We start from the raw sequence: 20687 nt of genomic DNA on the forward strand, positions 1-20687 counted from the left end.
CTGCTGAGCACAAAACTGCCAGCAGAGGGAGCTTCGTCATAACTGGGGGGGGCGGGGGGGGCGGAGAACCACCACCTCTAAAATATCCATGTTGACTTTTGAGAGGGCCCTCCCCCCCTTACTTTTCATTGAAGATTTTCTTGTGGAACAAAAATGTACATACTGTATAGCGTCTCCACTTTCATTTCATAGAGTCTTTTTCACAGTTCATTTACATGCAGTAAGAGACACTCTTGTCACAGACATTATGTGGGAAAAGAGAGGAGACAGAGGTGGGGAGAGATAATGTTCTTTTGTTCGTGCAAGGTTTTTGTAGGGTGTGTGTGTGTGTTTTGTCATATTTCAAACAGTGAAAATCCAGACATTTTGCCCAAAGGAGTTTTTTTTTGGGGGGGAAATGCATTTTAAAAAATGTTTTGGAGCTTCTTTAAAGTAAAATTGCCAGAAATGGCACTGCCGACAAAGGTTGCCATACATCCGGATATTCCCAGAACTATTGCAGGCTGGTTGGCTGGTCTGTATGGGTCAGATTAGGCATATTCAGTACTTTTTTTCTGGGGGTACACATACCCTTAAAAATTTTGTGAATCTAAGTTTGGCCTCATTGAGGGGCAGTATTTCAATATGAGTAGGAAAATGAGAGTACATAACTTTTTTTTTTTAAGGAAAAAATACTGGGCGTATTAATTCATATGCTGTGGTGGTGGTGGAATAGGTCAATTCTATTGTTGTGCTGTATATGTGATAAAGAGGGGACATGGGTGGCGCTGTGGGTTAAACCACAGAGCCCAGGGCTTGCCAATCAGAAGGTCGGTGGTTTGAATCCCCGCGACGGGGTGAGCTCCCATTGCTCGGTCCCTGCTCCTGCCCACCTAGCAGTTCAAAAGCACAGGAAAGTGCAAGTAGATAAATAGGAAGGTAAACGGCGTTTCTGTGCGCTGCTCTGGTTCACCAGAAGTGGCTTAGTCATGCTGGCCACATGACCCGGAAGCTGTACGCCGGCTCCCTCGGCCAGTAAAGCAAGGTGAGCGCCTCAACCCCAGAGTCGTCCGTGACTGGACCTAATGGTCAGGGGTCCCTTTACCTTTATATGTGATAAAGGGAAGATATCGGGATGAAGGCACGCCCCTCTGCTTATCCCCTTGCTAGCTTAAGCTTACGTTTGCTGGTTAACTTTTCTAATAATAGGACATGGCGGCAGATACAATCCGAAACACTCACCAGACTAGCGTAACCATTCCTCCAAAACAATCTGAAGAAATCTCCCGTCTCTTTAAGAGCAGCACAGCAGGGAGTAGTTTTGCCAGTGGCAGCTTCTCTGCTGCAGCCATGCAGTTAGCTGTGACAAGAAGGAAGTGGTGAAATTCCCCCCTACAGCACAGCTGTTTAAAAAGGCACAGGAGGTCTGGATCCAGCAACCCAGAAAAAGGATTTGCAAGGGTTTCGATTCCAAAATGAATGGCCCTCTGGGCAGCTCATGAGCAGAATTTGGCAGGCTGGGGTGGGTGGGCACAGAGCCAGATAAGAACATGGCAATGGCCAGCTGCCTAGAGGGTTCTCAGAAATTGTGCTTGTTGACGTATCTCCTTTCTGCAGTTAGCTGGGCAGACTGCCTCAAGGGCGCCATCTAGGCTGCAGTCCCAGCCTGCCTGTGAATTTGGTCAGCTGACGTGAATGCCAATCCATTCCTGCTCGGCCCTCTAGGTGTCGCTGTTGACAACGTCGATTTAAAAGCAACCAAAGGTCTTTCCAAAGATGGACACTATAAAAACTCTGCTCATCTTCAACACCCACAGAATTCCAGCCATAATCATGGAAAAGAAGGCTCACTTAGCACAGAAAGACTTTCCATACCAGCATTCTGCAGACACAACAACCTAGCCCCCTGCTTGCACCGAAAAGTAATATTGTCTACTCATCCAAAGTTGGCACTTGTTCTACAGCTAAAGAAGCTCTCAGTCAGAGGGAAGGATTTTTTCATCACGTACCACAGTATCAAATAATATCAAATAATCCACAGTATCAAATAATAACCGTGTCCCAGATTCAACAGACTGGTCAGTACCAGAGGAAGCGGATTTGCCAAATAACTTTACTAAGCTAACAGACGAAAAACAAAGTATCATTCTTATCAAACTGAAGAATTTACACTCCAGGTTGCTACAAATAAAACAGCATGGAAAACAACATACCCTGCAAGTGTCTCAGAAAAAGTGGAACATCCTGTTTTTTATCGCAAGAGAACGGCAGCCATTTTGGTTGCCACGATCTCAGGCAATTTCACGGCACAAAATCCCCCCAAAAGCGCTTTTTCAGGGTTGCAATCTTGTGAGGTGCCCCCAAATGCATATTTTGGGGTGCTGTGTCTTTAAAAAGCACTTTTGGGGGGAGGGGAAACCACAGTGTTGTAAATCTCACATGGTGCTGTGAGATCACAGCAACCAAAATGGCCGCCATGCTCTTATGATAAAAAATGGGAAGATGGCGTCTGGGAAGATGATGTCCCAGATTTTGGCTTGGAGGATATGCAAATGCAGGCCACCCTCATCGTGGTATTGTGATGGTTTAGAGCAACAACTAAACTTTGTCTCCTGTTTTCCTTCTAGGATGAATTAAAACCTGGAGACCTCATTGAGATCTTCCGTTCTTCTTGTCAGCACTGGGCCCTCTATGTTGGGGATCGAAAGGTTGTCCACTTGGCAACTGAATGTGGTGAGCTCAGCAAGACTCGTGGCCACTTATCTCGGTTCTGATGAACTATCCCTAGAGTCATGGTGGGGAGACTTTGACGCTCAAGATGTGGTTGTACTCCAGTTCCCAACCACCCCTGGCTAGCGTGGGCAACTGTTAGGGGTGGTGGGAGTACAAGAGTCCAAATTTCCCCTTATCTGAAGCCTGGGGGAGTTTCTCTTCCCAAACCATTGCAACGACTCCCCCTCTTACAATTGCACTGATGCTGTGCCTTTTAAGCAGAGGATAAGCAGAGCAACAGCACCACCTACTGGCAGGAGTAGAAGTAGCCAAACAATGCACTTCAGCACACTGCGGTACTCCTCAGTTAGCTCCAATGGATTTAACACCAAGCTAGGAAGATGGGGATGAGTTGTTTACGGTTCAATAAGAGATGCAAAGTTTACTGGTGTCAACATGTGGTTGACAAGTGGGTGCCCTGGCCCAGTGGTGGAGCAAGCCGATCGGGCACCTGGGGCGGGGCAAGCCAGGGCAGGATGCTCTGTGGGGCATGGCTCGGGCGTGCTGCAGGCCCAGTGGTGAGTGCTGCCTGGCATTTTGTCACCCCCCTCAGTGGAGACACCTGGGACTGCCCCCACCACACATCCCTTCCCCCTGCCCTGGCTGCCAGTCGAAGCTGGGCCATGGGTCCATTTGGCCAAAGAGGGGGTGGGGAGCGAGAGGAGAAGAGAAGGAATGGGAGAAGGAGGGAGGGAGGAAAAGAAAGAAAGAAAGAGGTGAAGTACCGGTAAATACTGCAAATTCATAGAGCCCCACAGGGCAGGTGTGGGGAGATTCAGGCTCTTGTGGGGGGGGATACTAACTGGAGGCTCTTGTGGTGGGGGGATGCTAACTAGCATGAGGTATGCTAACTAGAGTCAAGGAAAAGATGGATCTGGGGAGCAAGACAGAGAGCCAGTGTGGTGTAGTGGTTAAGAGCGGTAGTCTCATAATCTGGGGAACTGGGTTCGCGTCTCCGTTCCTCCCCATGCAGCTGCTGGGTGACCTTGGGCCAGTCACACTTCTCTGAAGTCTCTCAGCCCCACTCACTTCACAGAGTGTTTGTTGTGGGGGAGGAAGGGAAAGGAGAATGTTAGCTGCTTCGAGACTCCTTAAAAGGGAGTGAAAGGCGGGATATCAAATCCAAATCCAAGACAGAGCACAGGTGGGGACAAATATGCAATCATCACAAAGGGACTTAATGGAATATTGAATCCACTTCAAAATAATCTTACAATAGCTCTTATATTAGCTCCTCTCGTTTTCAGTCAGGGCTATAAGACTTCTGATGCACCTGTTAACTTTGCATCTCCATGGCTGCCTGGGCCTTGCGAAGCCTCTCTGCATCAATCCAGTTTTAACATATACCTGCAGCCTAGTAACTGGTGTTGCTCAGGAATTCTAAGAAACCTCAAAATAAATGCAGCTTTGAAAGGTTCAGTCCGCCACCTGCATTCAAAATGGCACCCAAATTGTATCCAAACACAGACGAAAAATGAGTATTTGATCTTAAGAACCACCATGCCAAATTTGGGTGGAATCTAGACACATGTTTAAAAAACACTGAGAAATGCTTCTTTAAAAAGCTTTCCAGAAAATATTGAATTTGCCATAAGCTCACCATCGCCATCCAGTGTCACATTTGTATAATGCACTTAAAAACACACTTAAAACGTCTCATTTGCAGCTGTATAGCTGTCTCCTTAGAATCATAGAATCATAGAGTTGGAATAGACCACAAGGGCCATCGAGTCCAACCCCCTGCCAAGCAGGAAACACCATCAGAGCACTCCTGACATATGGTTGTCAAGCCTTGGTTAAAGCCACTGCAGTTAAAATGATTAAAATGGCACCCAATTGCTACCAAGCGTAGATAAGAAACTGCTCCTTGATCTCAGGAACCGTAATGGCCAACTTGGTTACGGGATCTTAAGAGGTGTCTGAATGTCTAGAGAACAGATGGGGAGACAGGCAAGCTTGCCGAGAGATCGAGAGATGTGCTGTTTTCGTCCCGTTCTCACTCTGTCTCTCCCCACTCTTCCTTCTCCTCCCCAGGTGACCATCTTCCGGATGGAACTCCGAATGCCTTGGCGGTCTTGCCCGACAGAGCTTACGTAAAGAAGGATTGGCTGGAAGACGTCGTGCGGAAGGACCGGTACCGGGTGAACAATAAACATGATGAGACGCAGCCGCCGCTCCCCCTGGCCAAGATACTCTGGCAGGCCGAGGAGCTGGTGGGCAAGGAGATGCCTTACACATTCAACAGCCCCAACTGCGAGCATTTTGTTATGGAGCTACGATATGGAGCGGAAATGAATGAGCAGGTGCAGTGGGCAGGATGCCGTGTGCTTGTCAGCATCCATGGGAGTTGTAGTCCAGCCACATCCATTGACTATTGGCATTGGCTACCCCTGGGGTGATAGGGACTCGGGTTAAACCACAGAGCCTAGGACTTGCCGATCAGAAGGTTGGCGGTTCGAATCCCCGCGATGGGGTGAGCTCCCGTTGCTCGGTCCCAGCTCCTGCCAACCTAGCAGTTCAAAAGCACGTCAAAGTGCAAGTAGATAAATAGGTACCACTCCGGCGGGAAGGTAAACGGCGTTTCCGTGCGCTGCTCTGGTTCGCCAGAAGCGGCTTAGTCATGCTGGCCACATGACCTGGAAGCTGTACGCCGGCTCCCTCGGCCAATAAAGCGAGATGAGCACCACAATCCCAGAGTTGGCCACAACTGGACCTAATGGTCAGGGGTCCCTTTACCTTTACCCCTGGGGCAAAGCACTGGGCATGGAACCAGAAACAGCAATCTTGGCCACAAAAGGAAATGCTACCCTTCTGTCTCATCTCTGGGATATGGGCAAGCAGCAACCTTTTAGCACCACCAAAAACCCCCACTTCAATCTTTCTTTAATTTTCGTTTTTCTTTTCTTACCTGTAGGATGAAATTAAACCTGGTGACCTTATTGAGATCTTCCGCTCTTGTTATCAGCACTGGGCCATCTACGTTGGGGAAGGCAAAGTTGTTCACTTAGCTCCTGAATGTAAGTTTCCATGGAAACCCATCAGCCCAGGACAAAGCCCATGAAATATCTTGCTCCTACAAAGTCTTGGAGTGGAATGAAGCCTGTTATACCTTAGGGACAGACCACACTCAGGCCCCTCCCCTTCCTTGGGTTGCAGAAGGCCTTAAAGGGGCAGCTCCGTGGCTTGGATCCTAGCACTCCTTCTTAAGAATTATTTCATGGCAAGAGCTCCTAGGATGGCTTATGGGCCGGGGCGAAACTAGGCTTTATTTCACTCAGGTCAAAAACCAAGTTTGGCACCCCCCCATGCACATTTGCGCACGCGCGCGCGCACACACACACATACACACACACACACACACACACACACAGGCTGGGAGTCTCAATGGCACCCCTCTGGAGGCTTCACCTGGGGCAAAATACCTGGCTAGCCCCCTGCCCCCCAGCCATGGCTCTTCCTGTGGGAGAGGTCTGAGCTGTTCAGGCTTTGTAACAGAATGACAGCAAGAACCATTTATAATACGGTTACCAGATTTTTTCCAATGAATCTGGGGACACTTTTCAACTTCAATGCATTTTGAATGGGGACTGATTTGTAAATCTGGGGACTGTCCCCAGGAAACGGGGACATCTGGTAACCCTAATTTATAACACACACACACACACACACACACACACACACACACTTAAGAGCATTTCCTGGTATTCTGTGCAGAACTCCAAGGATTGTACATGGCTTGTAGAAGGCGCAAGTGCCGCCTGCAACAAAGCGTTGCAGCATGGAAGTGCTTCTGTTCAGGGTTCCAGACAGCCAGGCTCTTTCAAATACTCTATTCAATTTGAAAGGCCTTTGGTCTGATCGGAGGTTCTCGAAGAGCTGTTGCAGGAAACTTTCATGCCACCAGATGTTGCTGAACTCCCATCAACTCCCTTGGCCATGCTTGAGGGGACCTCTGGGAGTTGTAGTTCTGCAACATCTGGAAGGCCAAAGGTTCCCCATGCCTGTTGCAGTGATGAGGAACCTGTGGTCCTTCAGATATTGCTGGACTACAGTTCCTGTTATCCTTGGCTATGCTGACTCAAGGGCCTGATGGGAGCTGGAGTCCAGCAACATCAGGAGAGACTTCATGTTTCCCTGTAGGAAGGCATTGTGGGAGCCAGAAGATGAAAACAAGTTTCCTTTAAATAGAGTGTTCCACAGATGGTCTAGTAATAAATAATAGTGGAAACAGCAGCAGCAGCAGCAACAACCATCTTAATGGCAGGAGGGTGATCAATGTGCTCTAAATTTTTGCTTCCCCAGATCTCCCTATTTTAATTTGTCCTTTCAGTTCTTCCTGCCCGGTTTGCAGATTCTGAGCCCCTGAGAGTCTCCCCACCTCTTTCTTCCTTCCCTCCACCAGGCGACCGCCTTGCAAACGGTGCTGCCAGCGTACTGGCGGTCTTGTCTGACAGAGCTTACGTGAAGAAGGACTGGCTTGATGTCGTGGTGAGGAAAGACCAGTTCCGAGTGAACAACAAGCACGACCTCACGATTCCTGTGCTGCCACTTGCCAAGATCCTCCAGCGGGCAGAGGAGCTGGTTGGGAGGGAAATGCCCTACAATCTGACGAGCCACAACTGTGAACACTTTGTGATGGACCTGCGATATGGAGTTGCAATGAGTGACCAGGTAAAACTGCAAAATGTAGAGCTGGGAGGGGCCCAGTCTAGTTCAGTCCCCCCCCCCCCCGCATTTCAGAAATCACAGCAAATTCCGAGTCAAAATAAAAAAATTCCTTCCAGTAGCACCTTAAAGACCAACTAAGTTAGTTCTTGGTATGAGCTTTCGTGTGCATGCACACTTCTTCAGATATCTTTCATGCATGCACACGAAAGCTCATACCAAGAACTAACTTAGTTGGTCTTTAAGGTGCTACTGGAAGGAATTTTTTTATTTTGACTATGGCAGACCAACACGGCTACCTATCTGTAACAGCAAATTCCGAGGACGTCTGTTCCACTGCAGAACAGCTCTTACTCGCAGAAAGTGATTCCTCATGTTTCGTTGGAATCTCCTTTCTTGAAGTGAGACAGCGTTAATTCAGCCTCAATGTTTCCCCTTTCTACAACATGGAAATAAGGCTGGAGTCTGATATTTTAACAACAACAACAACAACACAACAATTTACTATTTATACCCTGCCCATTTGGCTGGGTTTCCCCAGCCACTCTGGGTGGCTTCCAAGAGAATATTAAAATACAATAGTCTATTAAACATTAAAAGCTGCCTTCAGGTGTCTTCTAAAAGTCTAATAGTTGTTCTCTTTGATATCTGGTGGGAGGGCGTTCCACAGGGCAGGTGCCACTACCGAGAAGGCTCTCTGCCTGGTTCTTGGCTTCTCGCAGTGAGGGAACCGCCAGAAGGCCCTCCGTGCTGGACCTCAGTGTCTGGGCAGAACAATGGGGGTGGAAACGTTCCTTCAGGTATACTGAAGAGAAAGAGGGAGGCTTCTTTCTTTCTGCTTTACATTTCTTTTGTTATGTTGTCATGTGTGGCTCAGACAGGTTTTGCAGGTTCCTGAAGCAAGGCCAAAATCCTGCAACACCTCTTTGACCAGAAAAGAGAGCAGAATGAGCACGTTCACTATGGCAGCAGTGATGTCCCTTTTTTTTTGTAGCGCTTTCAACTCTCTGGAGCAAAAATCCCAATACACCTGCTGCTTCCCTCTTACCCCAAAGCCTACCTTATTAGAGCTAATGCATTGCAGCGCGTAAACTGTAAACCAGGAAGTCTCTGGTTCAAGTGTGGCCTCAAATTCACTTGAAGTGAGGCAGTATTCGTTCAGCCTCAGTGTTTTCCCCTTCTGCAAAGCAGGGGTCACGATCCCGCCCTACTTTACAAGTATGGATGGGGGATAAAGTTGCATTTAAAGGTAAACACACTGAATCTGGGCTTTCCAAAACAATACACAAACCGAAACACAACTATCTTTCAAAATTCACAATTCTCTGAATTTTGCAATGTTGTTCTCCAGGCAAGAAATGTGTAGGAAAAAATGCACATTTGGGGACAGCATAAATAGTAAAAAATATAACTTGGGGGTGGGGGAAGCATTACATTGGGGAAAATTGCATGGCTAAAAAGTGCATATTTTGCAAAATTGCACACGAAAACATGTGTATGTATATATAGGAGATATTCATACTGAAATGCCGATGAATTTGCAAACTGAGATGGAAATGTGGAGGAAAAATGAGAAACAGAGAGAAAGTGAAACAGACAGATGGACCCACCTGCTCCACAGTTCCCAGCAATCCCTGCAAAGAGGAATTGATGGTTAAACTACTCTGGGAATTGTAGTTTTGTGATGGGAGTAGGGGACTCCTAAAAACTCTCAGCACGCTCAGGATTTTTTGGGGTGTGTGTGTGTGAGCCACAACTGTTTAAAGTGGGTATAATACCTCTTTAAATGTAAGATGGGGTCAGATTCAGCCAGCCCTCCATACAAGTCTGTTTGTAACCATTTATTAGAAGAATGAATGAATGAATGAATTTTATTGTTATGGTCACCAGTTCTGGGATTAGAAGAATGGATATGATGTGTAGACAGGGCTTCTCCACACTTCTGTTTGCCCACCCACTCCCTGCCAAGAAAACCAGGGGTTTGGCATTTGTGACGATTTAGTGGTAAAGAGCGGTTTATCCGAAAGAAAATGGTGGGGACAAAGGTAAAGCCGCTCAGACACACGACAAGCGGAAGTGTGTGTCGGGCGTGTGACGTCAGCATGCAACTTCTGTGAATTTCTCTCTGACTCGTAGCCCACCCAACATTTTCTCCCATTTTCTTACAGGTCACCGAGGCCATTGCTGTGGGGACAATTGGCATGATGGGTGTGGCAGCCGCCATGATCCGATCTGCGGCGAAGAGGCGCAAGCACCGCTACGAATAGCTCGTGGGGAGGGGCCAGGGGCCTCCATGGCGGGATCATTACCAGCTCTGGGGGTGTTTTTTTGACTGCCCAGCGTCTTTTATTTGACAGATTGTTTTCAGACCACCAGACCAAAGATTAAATCAGATTTCGTGACAGAAGAAAACCATCCACCCACACCGTGCTTGGAGCCAATAAAACTCTCTTCAGGATATACGCTTGTGGCGGTATCTGTTTTGTTGACGACTCCGCTAAGCCCTACTTTGTCCGGTGTACGTTGCTAAGGCGACAAAGTGGTGATGGCACCGCCAGTCTCGAATGTGAATAGCTAAGCAACAGAAATGGTGGTACTAAGCCTCTTGTAATGGTTGCTTGGCAACAAAGAGCCAGGGGTAAGGTTGGCCTTTTGCTGTGGTTGCCAGGCAACAGAGGGGGGTGATGCTGCCCTGTGTGGTTGTTATTGGTCAGCACAAAGATGGCGGCAACAGAAGCCTCTCACTGTCTAGCTATGCAACAGTTGGGATGCTTTGCTAGGCCTCTTGCGATTGTTGCTAAGCAACCAAGACCACTGGGACTACTGGATTCATTATGTTGGCTAGACCAGTGTTTCCCAACCGGTGTTCCGCGGCACACGAGTGTGCCGTGAGACATCGGCTGGTGTGCCGCGAGATACCTGGAGGGAGGCGGGCGAGTCGGGCGGCGAGAGGCGGGGCGGCGGCGGCGGCGGCGAGGAGAGGCCGCGCCTCCTGCTGCTGCCTGGCGCTCCTCCTCGCAGCCGGCAGCGCTGCCTGGGCGCCTCCGCGCGACTCTGCCTCGCTGGGTTTGGTCTCCCAGCAGAGACGGGTCACACGCGCCCCTCCCTCCCTCCCTCAGCCTGCGCGGAGGGAGAGCCAGAGAGAGGCATCGCTCCTGCGCTCCGAGGCGGATTGAGCGCAGCTGAGAGGAGCTGCCGAGGGAAAAAACTTTCACTTTTGTGCGTCCCTCCCGGCGTGACGCTGCGCGCTGACGTCACGGGGCGGGGCTTTAATGGTGGTGTGCCGCGAGATTTTTTTTCAGTAAACAGGTGTGCCGTTGCCCAAAAACGTTTGGGAAACACTGGGCTAGACCTTCTCCTGGAGCTACCTCCTACCATGCTGTGGCTGTAGCTTAGTGGTAGAGCAACCTCTTTGCATGTAGGACGTCCCAGGTTCAGTCTCCAACATCTCCATGCGGAGATGGGAATGTCCACTGCCTAAAATCCTGGAGAGTCACTGCCAGCCAGTGCATGCATTACTGAGCTGGCCGAAGCACTGGTCTGACTCAGTGCACAGCAGCTCATACCCTCCAACACCTTGAAGCCCAAATCGAGGCTACTACTTCCAGGACACCATCTTGCTATTCTTTATTGTGAGAGCACTGCAGCCATTTTGGTTGCTGTGATCTTGCTTGTTTTTGCGCTGCAGTCCTCCCAACAAAAGTGGGTTTTTTTCAGGCACGACACCAAAAAAATGCGCATTTTGGGGTGCTGTGCAAGGTTGTGCCCCCCCAAAAAAAACACTTTTCGGGGGGAATTGCATCAGGAAATTGTGTCTGGAAATCAAGTGAGATCACAGCAACCAAAATGGCCGCCATTCTGTGGCAAAAAAGAGGGATGTTCTATTTTCCCCCCGGTACACTTGTGGGGTTTGGCAGCTTCCTATGTGGGTTGTGGTGGTGATGGGCAGAAGCACGACTCTGAATGAGCACAGGGCATCAGGAAGGTGCCATTTTAATTTCCCACAATGCTCCTGAGTGATGCAGGCATCAGCAGTGGGCCCTGTCAGGGTCCTGGAGGACCCTGGCAGCTGGCCAAGATCGTTGTGTGTTGGTGCCATGCCCAATAGGGACTTGAAGGATTCTTTTTGTCTCAACATGTCCCCCATTTCCCCCTCCTCTTTTTCTTATTCTTTTCCGGCAACAGCCCATGGGTCACCCCAAGGAGAATAGGCCTCCTCTCCGAACCCTGCTCTCTTCTCCTGGCGTTGCCACATTCTTTCTCTGACCCTTTAATAGCAGCTAGCCATGCAAGAGCAACACCTGCTAATTTTTTGTCTGCCCGGCTTCTGCTCAAGTCATAGGAACAGAGTCTGCCCCCAAAGATAGCAACATTTCCTTTCTTCATTTTTGGTTCATTTGGCAACATGCCCCACATGAGTCTTTGGTTAAAAACACACACACACACACTTAGAAAGGCCCGTTTTAATTTTTGCAACAACAAAAAGAAGTCACCCATAGTTTGCAACAGGGGTGGGGAATTATTTTTCAACTCAAGGGCCATGACATTCTGAGGGCCACATATTGGTGGTGGGTGGGACAAGAGGCAAAAGTAGGCAGAGCTAGAAATGCAAATTTTGCCTTGGTGTGTAGGCTAGTTTACACCCACCCACACCATCCTTTGTCCTCCAAGTCCATTTATCTGGGTGCTAACTGTGGACACCATCGAACCCAGTAAGAACACTTGGGTGTGAAGCAGGCCCAGTGAGGGGTTGCGGTCTGAGGAGAGTTTTGAGGGCCATTCAGAAAGTCCCAGATGGCCAGATTTAACCCCTTGAGCTGGGTGAGTTTCTTGACCATCAGTTTACAAAACGCCGCAATATTCCCCCTCATCACCAACAGCAATGTTTAGGGAAGTTTTAAATGTTTGATTGGGTTTTTAATATTTTGCTGGGAGTCGCCCAGAGTGGCTGGGGAAACCCAGCCAGATGGGTGGGGTATATATTATTATTATTATTATTATTATTATTATTATTATTATTATTATTATTATCATTCTTCATATACAGATCAGCCCCCCTCCTCTTCTGAAACAGCCTGTGAAGTCACTAGAGGATTACTGAGGCCGACTCTGATAGGGATCCATTTCCCTGGATGTAAACGTAAATTGATGGAGCTATTCCTAGGTAGCTGGCAAAAGAGGAAGTCCTGAAAGATGAGCCCTTCCTGGGGCAAAGAGCTCTCTCTCTCCATAGATAGGTAGGTAGATTCTCTCTCTCTCTCTCTTTTAATGGCCAGGGATAATGGGATTGTAAAGGTGGCAGAGCAGAAAGACTAGGAAGATTACCGAAGGGTGCTTTTAGAGTTTGGGAGCATGCTCCAGCTGGAGAGAGCAAGCGAGAGAGAGAGAGAGAGAGAGAGAGAGAGAGACAGAGAGAGAAGTCAGAGTGGGTGGTTGCAGAGCACAGAAATCCTCTCAGAAAGGGGATTGTGTCATCAAAGGCAGCCAACAAAGCATTGCTAAAGAGAGAGAGTAAAAACAAAAGGGAATGTTGATTTGCACACTATTTGCATATTGCCATGTATTGGTACAACTTAAAAAAAATATCTATTTAACTCAATGAATCTCTTCCTGTAAAAATATCCCAGAGCGATTTCACAATAAAAACACCAGCCGTAAAAACAATTGCACCATTTCATACGGAAAAAACAATTATAACCATTAAAAAACATACACACAAAATAAAATAATGCTCTCACATGTAAGATGAGCACTTCTGAGAGGAGCGAGCCAGCAGTAAATTACCCTGAGCAAGTGGGGTTAACTCTTTATTAGCAAAGACAGGATCTGCACAGGAGTGTCAGGCCTAATGAGCACAGCAACTCATCTCTGGCAGGTCTTGTCCCCATGAAGCAGTTGCAGAGACTAAAGGTCCCTGCCTCCTCACAGCTGCCTAAGTCCCCTCCTCTCCAGGGTTTTCCCAAGCAATCTGAGACTGCCCCTGCGTAAAGCTCTCTTCCCCCTGCCCTCTTCATGCCTCTCCTGGTTCTGGGAGACCAGGCAGGAAGGGAGCTTGTTGCAGCTGGAAGGGGAGACACCTGTGCCTCTTCACCAGTCAGACCCATCTCTGTGTCTTGGCCTCCCTCCTCCTTCTGTCCTCCTCCCATTTCTGCCTTTGCCTCTGATTCTGGACTTCTCTCTGCCACAGACTCCCCCTGCTCACTAAGCCCTGTTACTCCTTCAGCTTCTGACACTTCTTCTTCCCAGTCTTCTCCCTATCCTCCCTCGGACCACTCATTGTTGTCCAACCACCACTCCCCTGGATCTGAGCCTTCTGCTCTTGGGGGGTTTCCCAGCTGGTTGCTCCCACCATTCCTCTGTGCCCAACCTGTCCGTGAAACCATCTGACCTGTGAGTGTGGTTGGTTTTAACCTTTAAAGTCCTATGCGGCCTAGGACCCTTGTACCTACGGGACTGCCTCTCCTGGTATGTCCCACGGAGGACGTTACGGTCTTCAAACAAAAACATTTGGGAGGTCCTGAGCCACAGGGAGGTTAGGCTGGCCTCAATTAGAGCCAGGGTTTTTCCGGCTGTGGCCCCGATCTGGTGGAATGCTCTGTCACAAGAGAGTAGGGCCCTGCAGGACTTGACATCTTTCTGCAGGGCCTGCAAGACACAGCTGTTCCACCAGGCCTTTGGCCAAGGCACAGTCTGACCCCCTCCTTTGGTAATCCTCATAGAACTCTAGCCCAATGGTTGCCATGAATTTGATTCTGGTTTGATTTTAAAATGAATTGATTTTAGAATGCTGTGTTACTTTTATTGTTGTTAGCCGCTCTGAGCCCAGCTTCGGCTGGGGAGGGCGGGATATAAATAAATTATTATTATTATTATTATTATTATTATTATTATTATTATTATTATTAGAGTTGAATCCTTTGCCCCACCCAGCATGTGGCCTTTAGAAGGCTGCTAACTAAGGAATGCAGCCCTTGGATTGAAAGGGCTGCTTGGGTGGGTGGGGCAAAGTGGCTTCTTCTTCTTCTTTGGTGATCACTTATAGCCAAGTAAGATTGTCTTCCATAAACATGGTTTTAACAGTGAGTCCATAAGTGACTGTGGAGGCCAATTCTGGATCCACACATCCTTCCACAGTGGGGACTGAGGTTTCTGGGCAGGAGTTGATCACGGTGAGGGTTTGCCAAATGTGTCTTCCTGTTAGCACGTTTCTCTCTTTTGTCTTGAGTTCGAGCATCTTCAAAGCCCATGACACCTTTGGTAAAGGCTGTTCTCCAATTGGAGTGCTCACAGGCCAGTGTTTCCCAGTTGTCAGTGTTTATACTACATTTTTAAAGATTTGCCTTGAGAGAGTCTTTGAACCTCTATTGACCACCACCATTACACTTTCCAACTTAAGTTCGGAATAGAGTACTTGCTTTGGAAGATGATGATCAGGCATCCACACATGACCAGTCTAAAGAAGTTGATGTTGAAGAATCATTGCTTCAACACTGGTGATCTTGGCTTCTTCCAGTACACTGGCATTAGTTCGCCTGTCTTCCCAAGTGATGTGTAAAATTTTTTGGAGACGCCGTTGATGGAATCTTTCGAGGAGTTGGAGATGACATTTACAAGTGGTCCATGTTTCACAAGCAAACAGTAAGGTTGGTCGTACAATAGCAAACAAGCATTTATGTTTCCCTGCGAATGTCCCAGTCCTCAAAAAAATTGTCCAGGCCCCACTGCCCCTAAGGAGACTGCTTTTTTCATTTTGCACAGAGAGTGAAGGAATCCTTGGTTTACCTGCCCCACTCACTTCCAGGCGGAAGGATGCTCTGCTCTTGCTTTGCTTGAGATCTCCCCATATCCCAGAGCATTCTGGGGAGCTAAGAGGATCTGAGCATTCTCCAAGGGGAAAGAGTCGATGGTTCTTTGCTTTCATTCCTCCCTAACTGGAGTCGAGGCTCAGGCCGTGGATTGTCGGGAGAGCAGGCAGGCAGTAAAGCCTCTGAATGTTCAGCTGGATTTAGCTTGCCTTAATCCCTTTCCTCAATCCTTTGCATCTGCTTCCGTGTCGCTGTCTGGGAAAACTCAGGGACCCTCATGTTGATCTGATCGATCAAGCACCCCTCCTGTGGCCTGACAGTGCGGAAGGAGTCAAGGCCCCTTCTTTACACAGACCCAGTTGCTTAGGTTGAGCGTCTTAAGCAGGAAAGCTGGACGGATTTTTCTCTTTCAACTCTTACTTCAGGCCTTCCTGCAGCCCAGCTGGTGAGTGAGCAGCTTTTCCTGAGTGGCAAGACCTGAGGTGCGTTGGGGAGGGGGGGAGGAGTAGCCCATAATGTGAGGCCTTTTGCTTTATAGCCATAAACCCCCCCCTCTCCTTGGTAGATGTCATTGTAGGGATGGAGGAGAATTTTATTTGCATTTGAATGAGAAACGACCTGATTTGCACTTCTCAAATCAATATGTGAACCCAAACAAAGCTACCTTGTAAAATTCTCTGAATTTTACAGTGAAGTTCTCTAACCAACTATGTCTGCCTGTCTTTCCACAGGTCATACATTAGTGAAAATAGCATACAGAAATGCATTTAGTTAGAGAGAATTCTCGTGCAAATGTATCAGCCAAAGCTACATAGAAAAAAGTGCCCATGAGGAGAAATTCTTCTCACTAAAATACTGACAAACTTCCACTACGTTGCTTTTATTCAAAGAAAGAATCGCACACCACTGCAGAAACATGAACAGATGTTTTCCTGAGAAACCGGGAGTATCATAATTGACAGGTTCATTATTTTTTAATTATTGGTGCGAGTCTCTGAGTTACTTTTGTAAAAAAAAGGGAACTAATATGCTTATTAATAATAATTATTATAATAATGTCACTCTAATTAAATCTGCTCTATGTGGGACTGCCTTTCAGCATCAATTGGGAAATTCAACAGTTGCAGAATATGGCATATCTGTAGTTTACTGGACCACTCTTAAAGAGCCTTCCATGTCTTTTGGTTTCTTTCAAGTCAAAGAACTGACACTGTCTTATAAGAACTGAAACTGCCTCGGGCCTGAGGGAAGGGCTGGTTAGCTCAGTGGCAGGACACCTGCAAAAGGTTCTGGGTTCAATCCCTGGCATCTCAAGTTACAAAGACCTGAGAGCAAATTATGAGAACGACCCCTGTCAGATCCTGGAGATCTTCTTAGTTGGGAAGAGACAAAAGCACTGTGGAAGGGAGACACTTTGCATGTAGAAAGTATTAAGCTCAGTCTCCAGAATTTCTAGTTTAAAAAGTCAGGTGGCAGGATGGTGGGAGAGACTCTCTTTCTGCTTGAGGTCCTGGGGAGTGATTGCTGGTCAGAGTAGACAATACTGAACCTGTGCTGTTGTGGTATCAGTTCCAGGGCAGGGACCATAGTTCAATCTGCTTTGTATACAGAAGGTCCCAGCTTCAATCCCAGCTGACATCTCCTTTTAAAAGGATCAAGCAGCAGGAAGCTTCTCTCTGTCTAAGATCTTGGAGATCCGCAGCCAGTTCTGGACTAGTGGATTGCTTGCACTGATCTGCAGTGGAGTCTGGTCCATTAGGACAAGTGGGGCACTGCCCCATCAATATCAGCCTGTCCTCAGTAAACCCACAACTGCTTGCCTTCTTTCTTATAACCAAACCAAGCGATGGCCCTGCCTGCCAGATTCCTCCTCCTCCTCCTTAGTCTCAGTGTTGCTCCTTGTAGAACTTGGCAGAGAGGAGCAGGATGGGGACAAAACTATAATTAGTGGCTCTGCCTGTCACTGGCTCTTGCTGAGAGTTGTTTACCAACCAACCCTCCTTCCCAGGGCACTCTGGGAATTGTAGTTTTTTTCGGGGAGAGGGGGGAGGAAATAGAGGCCTCTTAACAACTCTCAGCATTCTTAACAGACCACAGCTCCCATAATTCTTTGCGGGAAGCCATGCCTCTTTAAAGTGGAATCATTGTGCTTTCAATGTATGGCAGGCTTCCTCAACCTCGACCCTCCAGCTGTTTTGAGACTACAATTCCCATCATCCCTGACCACTGGTCCTGCTAGCTAGGGATCATGGGAGTTGTAGGCCAAAAACATCTGGAGGGCCGAGGCTGAGGAAGCCTGATGTATGGTGTGTGAATGTATTCTAAGGAGGAAGGAGCTGACAGGCAGCACCATCTGCAGTGACTGGTTGTTAGTACGAAGGCAGGAATATGGGGTCTGGCTGGCTGGCTGAGCTTTGGTAGGGCAGTGCTTCATTTGCTCTAATGGACCAGGCCAAACCGACTTGGTGGCTCCTTGATCTGACCCAAGAGCTCCTCTTTCTAAAAGAATTAGGTGAAATATTCATGTTCCCCTTTTGCAGCGATGTCCAGGGAGCAGATTGAGTCCATGATCAAGACGGTGGAGACCTTGCTTGCTGAAGCAGAGCAGCTCAAGAACCGCTGCAGGCGGCAGAACCAGGACGTCACGTTGATCCTTGAGCAGCTGCAGCAGGAGAACCGGGAGCTGGCCCAGAACTACGAGCAGGCTGAACAGGAGATGGAGGCAATACGCAAGGCTCTGGCCGAGCTGATGGATGCCAAGATAGCTTTTGAGGCCCGCGAGAGACAAGTGCGCAAACTCAGCAAGCAGCTCTGAGATACTGGAGTGGGTGGGTTTTTGTGCTTTCAGCTTGGGGATTTCCTTTCCCCCTCCCATCGGTGGGATTCCCATTGCAATGGCTTTTCTTGCATGAATTGCCACCCATTACAATGATGTGGAAACATCTCCAGCCCCTTAGGAATATAGGAAGCTGCATCAGACCATTGGCCTATCCAACTCAGTATTGTCCACACTGACTGGCAGCGGCTGTCTGGGATTTTGGGCAGGAGTCTCTTTCAACCCAGCCTGAAGATGCCGGGGATGAGGGCCTTCTGGTGGTTCCCTCACTGCAAGATGTGAAGCTACAGGGAACTACAGGGAACCAGGCAGAGGGTCTTCTCAGTATTGGCAGCCACCCTATGGAACGCCCTCCCGCCAGATGTCAACCAGATAAACAACTGTTTGACTTTTAGAAGACGTCCGAAAGCTGTCCTGTTCAGGGAAGTTTTTTAATGGTTGATGTTTTATTGTGTTTTTAATATTTTGTTGGGAGCTCCCCAGAGTGGCTGGTGGCAACCCAGTCATATGAGCAGCAAATAAATAAAATGATGATGATGATAACAACAACAATCACCACGGAGCTATTGCCCTTATTTTAACCTGCCTGTTTGTGGCACTCATTTCTTCCTGCAAACAAACACCTATTCATCACTGTGGAAGACCAATTAGTTCATTCCACCTTCCATGAGGTAGTTATAGAGGCCTTATATGGTGACCCCCAGAGGAAGCCACCTTTCAGCTTATCTCACATCACTTATGTGGTCTTGGAAGCTTTGGCCAACTCCCAGGGCTGCTGTGTCTGGTTTTTTCACTTGAGGAAAAATAGGAAAGGCTGCCCTGCCCTGCTTCTGCTCCCGCCATGCCCTACCTGCTCCTTCTGCTCTGTTGCCACTGTGTGCCCTGCTGTATCTGCCACCGGCGGAGAAGCAAGCACTACTGCCATTGGTGCAGATTCCAAGCAAGACAGCGCTCATTTGGGGAGATATCTCACCCCAAATAGACATGATCTTGCTCAAAATCAAAGCTGGCGGTGATGCTGCTTCTCTGCCACTGGCAGAGGCAGCTGGGCAGCCAGGTCATCTGTGGGCATGCCAGCTGGGGTGATTCCGCCACTTGAGGAAGTGGCTTCATCCTGGGATAGCTTGGCCAACATCCCATGAATCTCATCTGCAGCTGGTCAGTCTTATTAAAAACCCTCACCAATTTCACTGCTGCCTGTTTAGCAATCATTGGAGCTGAGCTCTGACTTGTCCTCCTTCTCCAGGGAGTTTATTTATTGCCTGTTCTTGTGGTCACAGAGAGCTCTGCTCAGAAAGTTTTGCTGTCATTACAGGGTCTTCACAGCAATCATCATTGCTGTTGATTTGGACGTAAAGGTCTGGCCTCTGAGCAACTGTCACCCTTAGTGGTTTCATTATCAACATCTGCTTGCCGTATTCAATTTGACCTGTTATGTGGACATAGAGGACTGTCCTCTGGCCATTTCCTGATGATTCTGTTTCCTTAGCGGCACAAGGCTTCTTGAAGAGATGTGGGGGTTTTTGTGTGGTTGTGGAGGCCTGGTTCTGGGGGTTGTACTCAGCCGATCCTTTTTCTGGGCAGCTGTGTCCTAGATCCTTCCAACAAAACCCTGTGTTACTGACTGCTAGACTGTGGAAACCTAGGCTCTGTTCGCCACACTAAAATCCATTCTCATTTGCTCTGCCATCTTTGAAATGCTCCTGTTGACACAAACTGCTCCCCAGTGATATTTAGATGCTCCAAGTATGGGAACTGAAGTACATGTAAATGTGCTTTTCTTTAAAATGTTCAATAATACTGTTTCAAGCTAACATTTTATTAAATATATATATATATATTAAACCAAACTGCTCATTTGTTTGTGAATGTGTCCTGTTCCAGGCTGAGACCACCAGAAAAGCCATTGACCAGAGGTGGAGAAGAGCTTCCATTCTTGAAAAGGGTTGACTGAAGTAATTTTAGATTGGAAGCAGAAATGGGCAGACAGTTCAAGTTAGGAGTGGCATCAGGACCATGGACAGAGTTCTGGGGAGTCTTTGTAGGGGGTGTTTGTGTAGTAAAGATGGAAGATAATCTTGTTTGGTCCACATTTTTAAGTGAACCGAACTAACTTGTGAATGCATAGATAAGAATGTAATTATTATTTGGATTCTGTGCTCAGATTATTATTATTATTAATTACCTTCCAGTCACACCCCAACCCCATCACCACTCCCAAGGATAGTCAGGGACTACCTTATAATCATGGACCCCATGATTTGTATGTTTTATTTCCTCAGGTAAGTACCCCACAATAAGGCTCCCACAACCTTCCCTTTGCAAAGGTTCCTTGCCTTATTGGAAACCCTGCTCCCTCAAGTCCACCATTGGAGGATTTCTGCCCCCTCAACTTTCCTAACCACCCCCGATACTTCAATTCCTCCCCCTCTGGGCTGAAGCTTCTCACCAGCTTTCCCTGTTGCCCTTTCCTCACACCAGTTGCTCTCACTCTTGTCTTTCTTTCACCCCACTTCTCCCTCACAGCCCCCATATCCCTCCCACGGAGAGGGGAGCCTCCTAGGGGCTTGACTCACCCTAGAATTCCACCTGTTTCTCCACTTCCACAGACATGGGTGAAAGGTGGGACC

The 20687-nt window shown here is 48.0% G+C and overlaps 1 protein-coding gene and 1 long non-coding RNA gene across 6 annotated transcripts in view; both read left to right on the top strand.

Moving 5' to 3' along the window:
- Positions 1 to 9876, top strand: part of LOC309520848 (uncharacterized protein) — a 31100-nt gene extending 21224 nt beyond the window's left edge. The window contains exons 5-9 of the mRNA XM_082202775.1: positions 2607 to 2712; positions 4786 to 5054; positions 5666 to 5768; positions 7154 to 7422; positions 9585 to 9876. Of these exons, the coding sequence (XP_082058901.1) occupies positions 2607 to 2712; positions 4786 to 5054; positions 5666 to 5768; positions 7154 to 7422; positions 9585 to 9683 (846 nt within the window). The 3' untranslated portion in view covers positions 9684 to 9876. The remainder of the gene's footprint in view (positions 1 to 2606; positions 2713 to 4785; positions 5055 to 5665; positions 5769 to 7153; positions 7423 to 9584) is intronic.
- LOC309520882 overlaps positions 1 to 18446 on the top strand; it is a 169223-nt gene extending 150777 nt beyond the window's left edge. The window contains exons 1-2 of one of the 5 annotated variants that reach the window (XR_014214456.1): positions 12471 to 12580; positions 17762 to 18446. This is a non-coding gene — a long non-coding RNA (uncharacterized lncRNA). Of the gene's footprint in view, positions 1 to 12470; positions 12654 to 14868; positions 15667 to 15921; positions 16184 to 17411 lie in introns of those variants that run through there. The other 4 variants (XR_014214457.1, XR_014214458.1, XR_014214459.1 and 1 more) reach the window with 4 other exon arrangements.
- Positions 18447 to 20687: the final 2241 nt, after the last annotated feature.

Source organism: Podarcis vaucheri (genome assembly GCF_965113315.1).
Source record: "Podarcis vaucheri genome assembly, chromosome: 16".
NCBI classification, from domain to species: Eukaryota; Metazoa; Chordata; class Lepidosauria; order Squamata; family Lacertidae; genus Podarcis; species Podarcis vaucheri.